Source organism: Gavialis gangeticus, unplaced genomic scaffold (genome assembly GCF_001723915.1).
Source record: "Gavialis gangeticus isolate Ggan-Ray unplaced genomic scaffold, GavGan_comp1, whole genome shotgun sequence".
Taxonomy (NCBI): domain Eukaryota; kingdom Metazoa; phylum Chordata; order Crocodylia; family Gavialidae; genus Gavialis; species Gavialis gangeticus.
In genome coordinates, this window is record NW_017729018.1 from 6,757,377 (window position 1) to 6,770,857 (window position 13,481).

A 13,481-nucleotide genomic window follows, 5' to 3' on the forward strand; every position below is an offset into this window, starting at 1 on the left:
AAAAAAAAAAAAAAAAAAAAAAAAAGGGCCATATTTTATTTATCCGTATAACATTATAAATATATAAATATCTATTAAGGCTGAATATCGCAATACAAGATGCTGTTGCTTTTGAACTTCATGGGATAATTCCAGTACTAAAATTGAAAGTCTCATTCTAGTGTATTTTAATGTTTGTGACAGTCTCTCAAGATTTTTGTGTTGAGTTTTTTTTTTTTGCAGCAATATCAAAATCTGATTTCTAAAAATTTTACGATATTACCCCTGAAGTTCTCAAGTTTGTGACCCTGTGATTCTAAGGAAGATCTGGTTACTTACCCGGTGCAGTGGAATTGTCCTCTTGAAAGGTGATGTTTCTGGAGTTAATAAGGAAAAGGTAGAATGGGTTGACCCATCCTGCTTGGCTTTTGATTGACTTATTCTGTAAGCGATCAGTTTTAAATGAAAATCCAACTCTTTGGGTCTCTGTTCTACTTCAAGTTATTTTAGGAGTGGGAGTCTGCCCTTGCTGAGTGGGACTTGACAGGGAATGCAGTAGATTATGAAGTTGCTGTTGCTCAGGAATTGATTAGTAAGACTTTTAACTACTAATAAAAATCCATTTGTCAATGGATTTTTAAAAAATACCCATTTTATTGCTTAGAACATGTGATATGGGATGTTTCCTAGTAAATAGGAATTAGTTTATATAATTTTAGCTTATAAAATCGAATTATTTAAAATTCAGACTTCCCCTAATTTATCCCTTGGATTTTTTTTTTTTATACCGGTAAGTTGTCCTGTCATTCCGTTCATTCTTCCATAGAACTAGCGTGAATACTTCTGGTGTGTATATATGTATGTATAATATATATATTTTCCACCCTACCTTTCTAATTCTCTGCAATGTAAAAGTTAGTTTATTCTCCCCTCCCGTCACTTTAATTTCTTGTGCCCTTTATCTTGATTTGTAATTGAAACAATGCTTTGAAGTTTTGTCTTTATATTAAAGTGTATGTATTTTAATACATTGTACAGTTGTGGTGCTTCTCTAATTCAGCAGGGCATTTCTTTTCACTTATCCTTTCAAGGGGGATTGTGTTCAATATCCTTCAGATCTACGACTGCAAAGATCCCACTGAATGTTCTGGGCCAGAAATCCATTTAGCGATGAAGGCCAGAGCTGTGGACAGTCGGGATGCTGCACACTCCCCCCCTCCAGGGAACTGTTCAGTCTAATGCATCAGATCCTGCCTAGAGGGCATTTAAAGAACAGAAAGCTCTGGGTGCTTACAATATGAAATAAGACTGCTACTAATTCTAGTCTGATTTTCCGTCATTAACATTGTCATCCAGCTTCATGGAGCTAATAGGTAAGAAACCTTTGCTAGGTTGGTCTCTAGGTTCCAGGTAGAAGCCAGGAGCAGAGAGTCCCTGATTCAGCAAGGACTCACCTAAGGCACTTTAGATGCTGAAAGTGTTACAGCTATGGACTAAAGTGCATCATCCTTAAAAGTGCATCTGCCAACGTGCTACTTGTGGTGTCCTGAACTGAAGTTGGATCCCAACAGGAGACATACTAGTATATACTGAGCAGCCCTGAAGAGGTGATAGCAATTTGTCCACAAGCCTTACTGATCTTTTCAGGAAATATCACGTGAGCATGTCCAGTGGGACTGCAATGGCAATGTGCCCAGCTACCTGCTCTGATATTATACAACTACACTTTTTCAGTAGGGAACCACTGTCCCCATTTTAGTTTCACTGCTGCTGTTGCCCATCATTTTGATTTGGCCAGCATGTGACAAGGATAATGCTTGAACGTGGTCTAGTTTCTCTACGGACTCTACCAGAGTTATGCCTGCAAAGATTGGTGTTTGTACAGTAAGGTAGTGAAGCCTTTTTTTTTTTTTTTTTTTAAGGTGTTTTGATGTAAACTAACTGGGGGTGGGATTCTCACAAGCGCGTGAGTTCAGAACACGGGCCCATAAGATTTGCCCTCAAACCACTGCTTTGTGTAGAAGAAAATGTGCCTGCGTTTCTAACAGAGCAGCTCCCACCTCCACAAAAGGTTAAAACAAAAGTGCTGTTTATTTAAAACTTTCATTGTACAACAGATAAACAGCTTCCGTACACTTTCAAGGAGGCAGTACCCTCTTATGCTCTTTAGAGTAATAAGACATTGAAATGTAACAAAGGACAATAAGTAACTATGAAAAAAATTAACTTTTCTGTTTATGAAGCACCCTCAGTAATGTAAATTCCCAAATCTGAAGTGTCCAAAACTACCATTTCCCTTAATCCTGAACTCTAACCCAGTGTCCTAATAATGGAAATCTGTCTAGTTGGGTCGAATGAGTTACTGGCTGTACACCACCCCAAGTAACAACAGTTCACGGCAAGTTTTACATTCAGTTTAAGTAGCAATGGTGAAGTGTACCTACCTTTTACTCTGGACAAGTGACTGAGCTGTTTGTTGCTTTATCCCAACTAATGTGCCCCTCAAAAAACCTAAAAAATGCCCATTTATGTACAGTATGCATTTAAAAAAATGCAGGTTTTAAAGGTCTTGCCTGGCAAGGCTACGGAGAAAAAGTTCCTGTTCGTACTGGGAAGGCATGAGGTGGACTACTTGTGCAGAAGGTTATTGACTGGCCAAGGTAACCTGCAGCTGTGGTGATCTATGCCCCTGTTTTTGCACCTGTCTGCCATGAGGTACAAGGGATGAAAGGCTGCTGGGACTTGAAAAATTCAAGTGTGGAGCTAAGTGCCTACTGAAACGAGTAACGGATCCAGTGCACTAACCTTCAAATGCTGCTTCTAAAGGTAAGTGCACAAAAGCACCTGTGCTAGATATTCAGATTGAGGCCTTGCTATAGTGAGAGGCCAAAGTTTTTGTATGATCTTTCTATAATGTAGATCTTCTTTATTTGGTATGAAGCTTTACAGCATTGCCCAGCTTCTCCCCTTCCAAAAGAAAAGCTCTGGCAGTTGAAATTCTCCAATATGATGGAACAGCATTTTGTGTAGGTAACGGTACCTTAGACAAAGTTGTCTCTGAGTGGCAGGATGTGAAACATTTATAATTCTTGCTCTCCACTTGTTCAAAGCATCAGTTTCTGTATAGCCTCCAACTTTAGTATGAATGGTATCTTTGCAAGAACTCAGATGGAAATAAGCAGACACTTTAGTAGCTGCTACAAAAAGCCAGCCTTACTATGAAGACCCCTGTACAATAACTAGACAAACCAAGGTCATCCCTAAACAGTGAGGGCCATATTTAAATGCATCTTTTCTTTATCAGAGTGGATAAAGACTGTTTGCTCACTGCCAGCAAGTCAGAGAATTTGCTGTCTTGCTTCTGTACTGAGGTAGAGCAAAGCCAAGGCAGAAAAGAGTTGTGATGGTCAATAAAAAGTATGTTAAGGTCAGCTGAGGACACCACTTTCCTGAAGTCTAGCTCCAGTGGGCTCTGGTTTCATCACTGGTTGCTGGTTTCACTGCAGCTGCTTTTGTTGTCAGTAGAACTGACCCTCAGCTTATGCGGAACGGCAGTCTTTCCAGTTGCTAGAGCATCCTGCAGTGCCAGAAGCAGGTGATTGTAATGCATGTGAAACACAATCCTGCTTGAAAGCAGGGGTAGCTTTGCTATGATTGTGGAAGGGAAACCAGAGCCGTTCTGCTAGAAAAGGGGAAGACTAGGCCATTTAAGTTGCCTCTCAGAGAGCATATGCAAACCCCATCTTAACAGCAAAAGATTCCTGACTTGGTCTGAGAGCTTGTCACAAGGCTGCCATCGGTGTCAGGAGCCAGCAGACACTAAGTTCATCAGATCTTATTCTGCCTTCATGGAATACTGTTGAGACAGCAGACCCACTGGCATGGCCTGGCAGGCTGGTAGTTGAAAGTCAAATTGCAGGGATGGAGATGGACTATGCTGCAGGGGGATTCCCTAAGGCTCCCGCATTTAACAGTCAATAGATACTGATGTCATCGATGCTTCCACCTGCAGAGGTAAGGCTCTTACTGGTGCCCATCAATTGGAGATACTGGAGGGAGCAGTGACCTATTGCATTAAGAGGCTCTAGTAATGCTCTAGTCTAAACCCCAGTTATCTTGCCCTGTGGAGCTGTTTAGCTGGAATGCAGTGTGCGGTAAGTAGTATCAATCGAAGCTTACAGCATATATTTTCTAGAGCTTGTGCCTGGTAGTAAGTACTGTCTGATGCTGTTTCTGTACTTGCACTAATCAATGCAGAGTTAAGGGAGGGAAGAGATGCTGTTCCCTAATCCTTATCCTATAGGTCTGAAGCTACAAGGACAAGTGTAGCTTGGGCCTTCCCTAGTAGATCCTTTAGGGGGGACTTTATGTAAAAAGATTGTGCCTTCAGGGTCACAGGCCCAGTAGTTTAAACTGCTTCACTGTAAGTCATAACGCTTCACCCCTTCAGCTATTTGTAGCCAACGGACACAAAACCGCCACACCTTTGCCTGTGTCATGTAAGGAGGTCTTGGGATTCTAGACTTTTTATTTTACTGCTCACACCTGGGCAGTACTGGGCTGGAAAAAAAAAAAAAAAAAAATCACACTGCATTGAAGCAAGTACTCATTTTTAGTCGAGACACTGGTGCCCTGGCCTCCCAGCCATCTATCATGCCTGCTGGTGCACAGAGTGGTGGCCAATACAGACATGATGCTCTAAATCAGCCTGCTCAAGGGAAAGATTCCTGTTGCTACTGGGGGAAGCCGTTCAAGTGAAGAAGGGCTTCCCAGGCCTGTGCCAGCTGCTCCCTCTGCACTTCAGCTCTGCCAACAGAACATGCAGCAGCAGGAAGAGGCCCAGGGGGCTACAGAGGGAGCAGTATTCTAGGGCCATGGCCAAACTGGAGAGTCCCTCCCCTCTGAAGAAGGGGATAGGGCCCCTGCACTGAAAGAGACTGCTCCCACCCCCTTCCTTCCCTAGGAGTTGAGAGCATCCTGCTCACCATCGAGTTCAGGTGCAGACCATGCTCCAGCCAAAACAGCTGCTGGGAGAGCTGGATGTTGCTGTTCCCAGCAGCAATGCTACTACTGCTAGCACACAATACAACCTACCTGGCACTTAACACCAGTTATTTCCTCCACTGACAGCACAGGCCTCTACTGAACAGCAGAGATCACTGCATCAGGCAGGTGCCATCAGCCTCTTTCTATAGGGAGAGTGAGGAGGGAGTGGGACAAACAGGCCAGCCTGGAAGCCCATCCCCTCTCCCCAGCACCAGTAGCATGCCACTGTTGCTTGGGAGTGCTGTGGAAGGGCCAGGAGCAAGGTCAGACTATACATTCCTCAGTGTAGCAGATTCACAGTTAAGTAAAAACTGGTATCTACAGTGATTAATTAAGACTCTTGTTACTTCTATCAACACAGCAGGCATACAGGAACAAGGAAGGGTTGAAGACAAAGTGGGAGTGTGCAATGAATTCCCTTAAACTCAGACAAAATCATCTGGCTAATAAATAAAAGTCACTTGGTCACTGGTTTGGTGCCAGGAGCTTCTGCTCCTTGCAGCTGGAGCTCGGTGTTTTCACACCCTCCCCCAGGGGTGGCAGCTGAATGCCAGTTACTCCCCACCTAGGGAAAGGCTGCAGGGTTACTGTTTGTGTGTTCCCAGCTGGAATCTGGCTTCCTCGGAGATTCCATACTGCTCCAAGGGATCCTGTAGCAGAAGCACATGAGGAGCATAAAGGGAGAGAAAGAGACAAACAGCCAGCACCATCAATCTGGTGGCTGACAACACTGCCCCTTTAACGATTTCTGTACCCTGAATTACAGCACTGTCATCTCCTGGGAGAAGCTGCAGCATGAGGTCATTACTACATGCAGCCAGGAGGCAGATTCAGGTCAAACAAGTTTCCAGGCTGAGCAGCGATTCCTGAGGAAAACAGGAACCAGACAGGACAGGGTGCGGCAAGAACAAGTCCAGAAGTACTCAAGGGAGATGCATGATTAGTCAGTAGGGTGGGTTGTATTTATCCATCCTAATACCATAGGGCATATGTAGGGTGACTGGCACCCCAAGTGTTTGGTGCTCTTTCAGCAAGAAACCCAGAAGCAGAAAGGAGAGCTGGCAGGGGCTCAGGACTTCCAGAGCAGTGGGGGCTGCAGGTGCCCTGGCAGATGTATCTTAAGAAGAACCTGCCTGACTTGGTCAGAGCCTAGCTTTCCTAAGGATCAAATCTGCAAGAGCTCAATCGGTCAAGAGCCGGAATCTGGGACAATGACATGCCTGCTTCACATCATCGGGCACTGCATCAGGAGCTGTGGCTCTTTGAGCATCCCAGCTGAACTTCAATGTCTGAATATTAGAGTCCCAAACACCCAACACAAGCCAGTGCCTCTGCTCAGAGGTGAGGCTGAAGTGTTAAGAGAGAAGCAGGTCTTCCACATGCTCAGGCAGCCTGCACATCAGTCCCCTGGTACAGTCGAATGAATTCCTTGAAGCAACTACAAACTAAGACCAGTGGCCTCAAGGACTACAGAGCTACTGAAGAGTTGCTCTTTCCTACAGATAGCAACAAGCTCAAGGGAAGAAAGGAAATAAAGGAAAAGGGCCTCCCATTCTTGTGGTTGCTCCAGCTTTGACAGAAGACAAGGAGCAACAACCCTCCAATCAAGACTAGCAGTCTTTGCCCGCATCTCAGCCTAGAGGCTGAGGGGTGGGGAGAGGAGAAGGGAAAATGCACTTACCTTTCCTGTCATCTTTTGAATCTCATTACGATAGAAAATCAAGCTTCTTCTCATGAACTCATAGCTGTAAAACAGGAACAGACCATACAAGCCACTTAGCAGGGGTCTGGGAAGGGATAATTCATGTGCCTATTTGGAGCTTTAAGGAAGGTCTCAGCTCAATCACTGTTGCAAATGAATCCACCTGTTTTGGTCTGTGTGCAGGGCAGGCTCTTTGCCACGGCTTTGGACAGGGGGAGATGAGACCCATCAGTTTTGATCCATTACCACTTTGAAGAGTCATCAGCAGTGGCACCCTTCCCACTACGTAAGCAGAGCCTTTGCCCTCCAACCCTACTTCCTAAATCCAGGAAGTCTCATACCTTCACATAGCTCCATCAGATGTGTTACCATTCAGCCCAGGGTCCTGTAATCTAAAGAGTGAAGCTTTTACTCATTCAGCAAGGCTGGTTCTATGGACACAGACAATTCCATGTTCAGTGACCATGAACGATGGTGTCCAAGGGGTCATTTTAGAGGTAGGCCAGGGTTTTGCTTTCTCCCCTGCAGAGTATAGGCAGTTGTGCCTGATGCTGCTTGCTGGCAAGATAAGATCTCCATCCCCCAGTGCTGCCATAAGTCGACTGCAGGGCATGCCCTGCTGTTAGCTGTATTCTGTCGAGTACATTTAGAGAGAACAGCATAACAGGAAAGAGAGACCAAAGCTCCGCAGACTGACCTACCTGGCTCTTCGGAGTGCCTCAACCCATTCCTGACACTGTTCTTCACTGTCACATTCAAAGCAGTATTTCCTGTCAGGCTCCTCAATAAAACCTGCCAGTTAAAAAAGAAAGGATGTTGGAGAAATGCTCCCCCAGAAGCAGTTATCCTGAGCTCCCCTAGCCTAGCTAAAAGCCTCCAGAGGAAGTATAACAAGACAAAATTTAGCTAAACAAGCTGGAATCTAACCAAGATACCAAGCCCACTTCTCTCGTCTTTTGCAAACAACCACAAGAGATTTGATGTCTGCATGCAGAAGGGATGAAAGTATTGTGCACGCAAAGGACACAAATTGGAGAAGTTAAGTTACCCCAAAGGCAGAAATAGCCCTTCTTTATTTCAGGGCTTTTCAACCGCTACTGCACATTGGAAAGGAACTCCCTGGACAGCTTTTGCTCTTTACAGAGACAGAATCAGGCCACATAATTAATTAGAGTGTTCCTACAGCTCTGCTCCTTGCTACAAAATTCATGTAGCTCTCAGCTGGAGCCTAGATGTAACTGGGTCAAACAGTGTCACCACCCCCAACAGGCTGCAAAACAGCACAGGTAACGAACAGAAGCATTTATGCAGTTTTGGAAGAGGAAGGAAAGCTAGTTCCTCCTCTCTCTGCATAGGCAGGAAACAGGGCAGAGGGTTTGCAGCCAAAACCAGGACAGCGCCAAAGCAGAACCTCTGCCAACTCCTGCAATGCAAAGTAAAGAACATAAATGTACAGCTGAATGAACTCTGTATTTGCCCAGTCAGCTGCTGTTCTGCTAAGTGACGCATGTTATACAAAGAAGTCTGAGTTTCCAGGGGCATGAGTCATTCTAGTGAGCTGGCAGGGAAAGGATGGATAGCTCAGGGTTGTTTATGGACTGCAGGAACCTTTCACTTTCACTGCACCGGACACTGTCCCAGGCAGCGGTGGTAATACAACCACCAGCTCCTGGCTAGTCAGTAACACGTATGAAATCAGGCTAGTAGGTCTGAGACACCAATGAAAACATTAAAAAGCCACTATTATATGGTCTGCTTTGCCTATGAGGGATCCCAGATTCAATCCATAACATTCATGCCTTCACACCCCCCTCCAAAGCTTGTCCATCTGGTATAGGCAAGGAAATAAGGCACCACACTGGAATACTATGGGAAAAATTAGCCTGGGCAAAGATGAGCTTTCACTACAAAGCTTATCTTGCAGGGCAGCTGGCACTGCTGTGCACCCAGCAGCAAGCATCCAGGTGGGTTTGTAGAGCAAACACTGTTTCAAGAGGGTCTCGTGCAGGCAGAAGGAGCACTGGCTGGAACGGAGGCCGAGACTGCACGTTGAAGCAGATGTGCCTAACAACCAGGCCAACAGATATGGTGATGGCCTTGGAGGAAACATCCTGTTTTTGCCACATACCTCATGCACAATGATTACTTGTTGGATGAAAGGCTGCTTACAAAGGACGACACACTGTGAGCCAGCTGGAGCTGCTGCTATCAACACAAGGACAAACAGCGTGGCGGGAGTGCTAGGGCTAGATTATCCCTGGCAGATGGTGTATCTGAGACTCTCTCTTTTTGGTAAAAATAAAGCTAACAGCATAGAAGCAGCAGTGTTTCAATATCATAGCCTCCCAGAGAGGAATTTCCTCCCATATAAAAATGTGCAAGCTGTTTTAATAGGTTCTTAATTCCATACATCCTTAAAATGTGAATAGGGATCAATTCAGCTAGCAACAAAATGCTTCAGCACAAAGGCACAGCAGATAGTAAATACACAGCAATGCTGTGTAACAGGTCAGAAGAGGAAGTGAAGAATACTCTCTCGTTGACTACACAGGGAGAGAGTTAGAACAATTGCAAATAAAGCAAACAGATTCACAAAGTGGAACGGTGACCTTTCAATAATGAAATAGCTAGGTTCGTAAGCTTCACACCTCAGACTCTTACAAAGCACAGTAGTGACAGCAATGGGATGGCTTGGAGGACAGCGTCCACTATGCAATCATTAGTGCTACATTTTCCTCAAGCAATTCCTCATCCAAGCTGTGACCAGGCACGCACCTGCCCACTTTGAGATCTGACCCCCACCCCCCCCAGTGATATGGCTCATAAACCGTCCAGACATCTTTACGTGTTGCCTTTCTTCCACCAGAGGATGGACGGGGTCTATGATGGAGACTACAATGGGACTGACCACTACAGAGAAATTGAATGGGAATCTGCATCCCAAACTCACTGATTGAAAAGACGTTCCTCTCTTCTTTGGCAATTCTGCAGTGCTCCAGCAGCAAAGCTCCAATTGGCTAGAAAAAGACCCAAAGAGAAAGTTTAACATACCTTTTGCCATTGTTCAGCCAACTCCCTAACACACAATGGACACTGCAAAGAGCATGTGGGAGACAGCAACCAACTCATATGACACAAAGAAGGTAACACAGAAACTAGGATTTCTAAGGTTTTAGGGCATTTATGATACTTAGATACTCTCAGGGATTTTGATGGCGTCTATTTTCACTATTTCCCCCTGGCATGGTCTTCTATGCACAGAATTTTCATAATAATGAAAAAATATATTTTTAAAGATAGGAGAAAGCAACTGTAAAACCAAAGACATCATCAGATGTCCTTTAGATTAGGCATCTAACCTGAAACTGCTTTTAGCTCATTTATTTTACACCTAATGGAGGTGCACATACCCAATTTCTTTGTTTCTGCAATTAAGCTTCATTATACTGTAAGAACATAAGAACTGCCAAGTACTCGGTCAGACCATAGGTCTATCTTGCCCAGTCTCCTGTGTCACACACTGGCTGAGAGTGGATGCTGAAAGGGAGAGCGAAGTGGGTTTTTTCCACTGTTCCTCTCTCGCTTGCAGCCTCCAGCATTTAAGGTCTAGGAAGTCCTAATTCAAAGGCTGTGTCCTTAACTCCTGTGTTCAGTAGCTACTGATGCCCCTTCCCTCAAAGAGTCTGTCCAATCCATTTGAATCTGACTAAACTGTCAGCTTCCACAACATCTGGTAGCAATGAACTCCATATTTTAATAACAAGCTGTGTGAAAAAATGTTGTTTTGTTAGTTTCAAACTTATTACCTACTAGTTTCATTTTGTAACTCCTAGTTCTTGAACTGAAAAAGAGTAAATAATAAATCCCTACCTACTTTCTCTTTGCCGTTTTAGTATTTGGTAAACCTTTACCATGTCCCTAATCAAGCATCTCTTTTCTAAACTCAACAGGCCTAGACTCTTCAATCTCTCCTCATATGGAAGCCTCTCCATACCACTAATCATCCTTGCTGCCTTTCTCTGTACCTTCTCTAATTCCTCTATATCTTTTTTCAGGTGTGAAGACAAAGAACTGGGCACAGCATTTGAGGTGTGGCTGCACTGTGGATTTATGAAGGGGCGTAACGGTAGTTTCAGTTTTGTTCAACTTTGTCTCTTCCCCAACTAATGTTTGCACAAGGCGTTAGCTGCTATTTGCTCAGTGTCATTAAAGGGATTTTATATAATTATCAGTACTGAGGGTAAAAGCTTATTTTTTTGTTCTACAAAATCAAATCTGACAGGCAAGTGTGGCTAGAAGGACAATATAAGCTCCAATTCACTTTTTTTTAAAGAAAAGTGTATCAGTGCATTAAAATAAATCCGCATAAACACACAAAGGTTCCACTGTTGTGTCTGGAACCCAAATACTGGTGCACCAAGCTGGGGAAGCAGAGCATGAAAATATGCACAAACAAGAAATAGAATTATTATTTTTTCTATTTGCATTTTACTCGGCTTAGAAAAAGACAGCAAATGGAAAATTTTAAAACTAAATATCATTTGTAACATGGCAAAGAGCACCCTTTGAGAAAACACTACCCTTTAATTCAAAATGTTTTCTAGTCTACTTATGTGTTCTCTACAGAAATGTTAAAGACATCTAAAATGACTTGCTTAAGGCCATGTGTCAAGTCAGTGTCAGAACCAGGAGCAGGACACAGGAGCCTCATCTCCCATTCCCCTGCTCTACCCCTTCGGCTTGCAAAGGGAGGAATAGTAACAAAATGTGGATACCCATGTGTTTTCCTATTAAATTTAGTCTTGCCTATATAACCAATGATGTACTTAAGGAAAATGACCAGAACTTCAGATTATGAAAGGACTCCCAATTCTACTGATAGGGGAGAAGATTAAAATAGCCAACCCTCTCAGTTTCCATAAATTAACTGATTTCCAACATGCAAGCACTACAGTCCCTAAGTCCCTGTGACAGTGAAATATATTTAAGACACGAGTATCAAATTCATTTGGTCCCTTGAGCTGGATCCAGATCAAAGGTCTTCTCAGAGGCCAGATTCACAGATTGTTAGGGGCTGGAAGGGACCTCGCAGATCATCGGGTCCAACCTGCTCCCACTCTGGGCAGGAAAACAACTGGGGCCAAGTTACCCCAGCAAGGTGACTGTCCAGTCTCCTCTTGAAAACCTCCAGGGGAGGTGACTGCACCACCTCTGGAAGGAGTTTATTCCACAGTCTGGACACCCTGACTATGAAGAAGTTTTTCCTGGTATTAAGCCTGAAGCGGCCTTCCTGGAGTTTGTATCCATTGGTCCTGGTCTTCCCCAGGGGTGCTCCAGTGAACAGCTGTTCACCGAGCTCCTCATGCACTCCTCTGACATAGCGGTAAGCTGCTATCAAGTCCCCTCTCAACCTTCTCTGCTTTAGATTAAAGAGGCCCAGGTCCCTCAGCCTTTCCTCGTATGGCTTGCCTTGCAAGTCCCCGATCACACAGGTGGCTCTTCTCTGGAACCGCTCGAGTTTCTCCACGTCCTTATTGAAGTGTCGCGCCCAGAACCAGATGCAGTACTCCAGCTGTGGTCTCACCAGTGCTGAGCACAGCGGGAGTCCCACTTCCTTAGCTTTACACGAGATGCATTGGTTGATGCGTGCCAGTGTGCCATTTGCCCCGCTGACCACTGCCTCACACTGACGGCTCACAGTCACACGATGGTCAATCATTATCCCTAGGTCCCTTCTGGCCATGGTGCAAGTCAAGTTGTCACCACGACCCATCTCTGGCAGCAGGGCACATGGTGACAGTGTTAAACCCCAACTGCTCTCCCCACCACCAAGTTTCTGGCTCCACAAACTGCATAACCCACCTCTGCAGGCTGGATGCTGCCCATAGGCCAAACATTTGACATTCCTGATTTGCCCTTGGACCACAACACCTAAAATATATTGGCCAAGGTTAGAAGGCACAGCAGTCGCTTTTTTTGGCCTAAGTATTTTCACTGCGTTTGTCAAATGCTACAAAGGGTTTTACAACCAGGGCTATAGCAGGTCTGCCACCCCACCACGCTAAACACAACTTGCACCCAATCTGCAGAACCAAATGTTTCCTGTACCTCCGCCTCATCGGTTCGGAAGTAGAAGAGAAAGTTGACGACCAGCTTCACAAGGCGTTTCTTCAGCACTGGAGAGAAAAAAAAAAAGAGAGAGAGAGAAAAAGACTGTTCAGAAGCTGAGGTTTGTGGGATGAAGAGTAGGAGCCATCTTGTAAACAGGAGGGGCATTTCATAGATTTTAGGGTTGGAAGGGACCCACTGGATCATCAACACTGATCCCCTGCCCCGGGCAGGAAAGAGCGCCGGGGTCAGACGACCCGGGGCAGGTGTGGGCAGAGAGGCACAGTCCACCCCGGTGTGGCAGGACAAGGGAACAGGCCCCTTGGGCCCATCTCCATAGATTAAATGGACTTGTTCATCCCTTCCCACGTCAGGGACCTTCCAGCGTGACTCGATTTCACCAGGCCACCCGAGCCTCTGGGATCCCGCAGCGGAGCCGGTCCATGGTAGAGGAATCAGGGGACTGTCTTGTAACTGCCCGGCAAGGGGCTCTCCAAGCCCGTCCCCACCTCCCAAACCCCTCGCCCACCGCGGCCAGGAGAAGGGAAGACCAGCTCCCCACCCTCGCCCACGGCCCCCGCGACCAGAGCTGCCAGGGGCCAGCAAGGGCGCAGGATGTGGCCTCACCCCCACCCCAAACTGCCCC

The 13,481-nt window shown here is 45.3% G+C and overlaps 1 protein-coding gene across 1 annotated transcript in view; it reads right to left on the minus strand.

Moving 5' to 3' along the window:
- Positions 1 to 2,051: 2,051 nt before the first annotated feature.
- PLEKHJ1 (pleckstrin homology domain containing J1) overlaps positions 2,052 to 13,481 on the minus strand; it is an 11,943-nt gene continuing 513 nt past the window's right edge. The window contains exons 2-6 of the mRNA XM_019513332.1: positions 12,836 to 12,903; positions 9,678 to 9,744; positions 7,429 to 7,519; positions 6,707 to 6,770; positions 2,052 to 5,675 (exon numbers count right to left, since the gene is read on the minus strand). Of these exons, the coding sequence (XP_019368877.1) occupies positions 5,610 to 5,675; positions 6,707 to 6,770; positions 7,429 to 7,519; positions 9,678 to 9,744; positions 12,836 to 12,903 (356 nt within the window). The 3' untranslated portion in view covers positions 2,052 to 5,609. The remainder of the gene's footprint in view (positions 5,676 to 6,706; positions 6,771 to 7,428; positions 7,520 to 9,677; positions 9,745 to 12,835; positions 12,904 to 13,481) is intronic.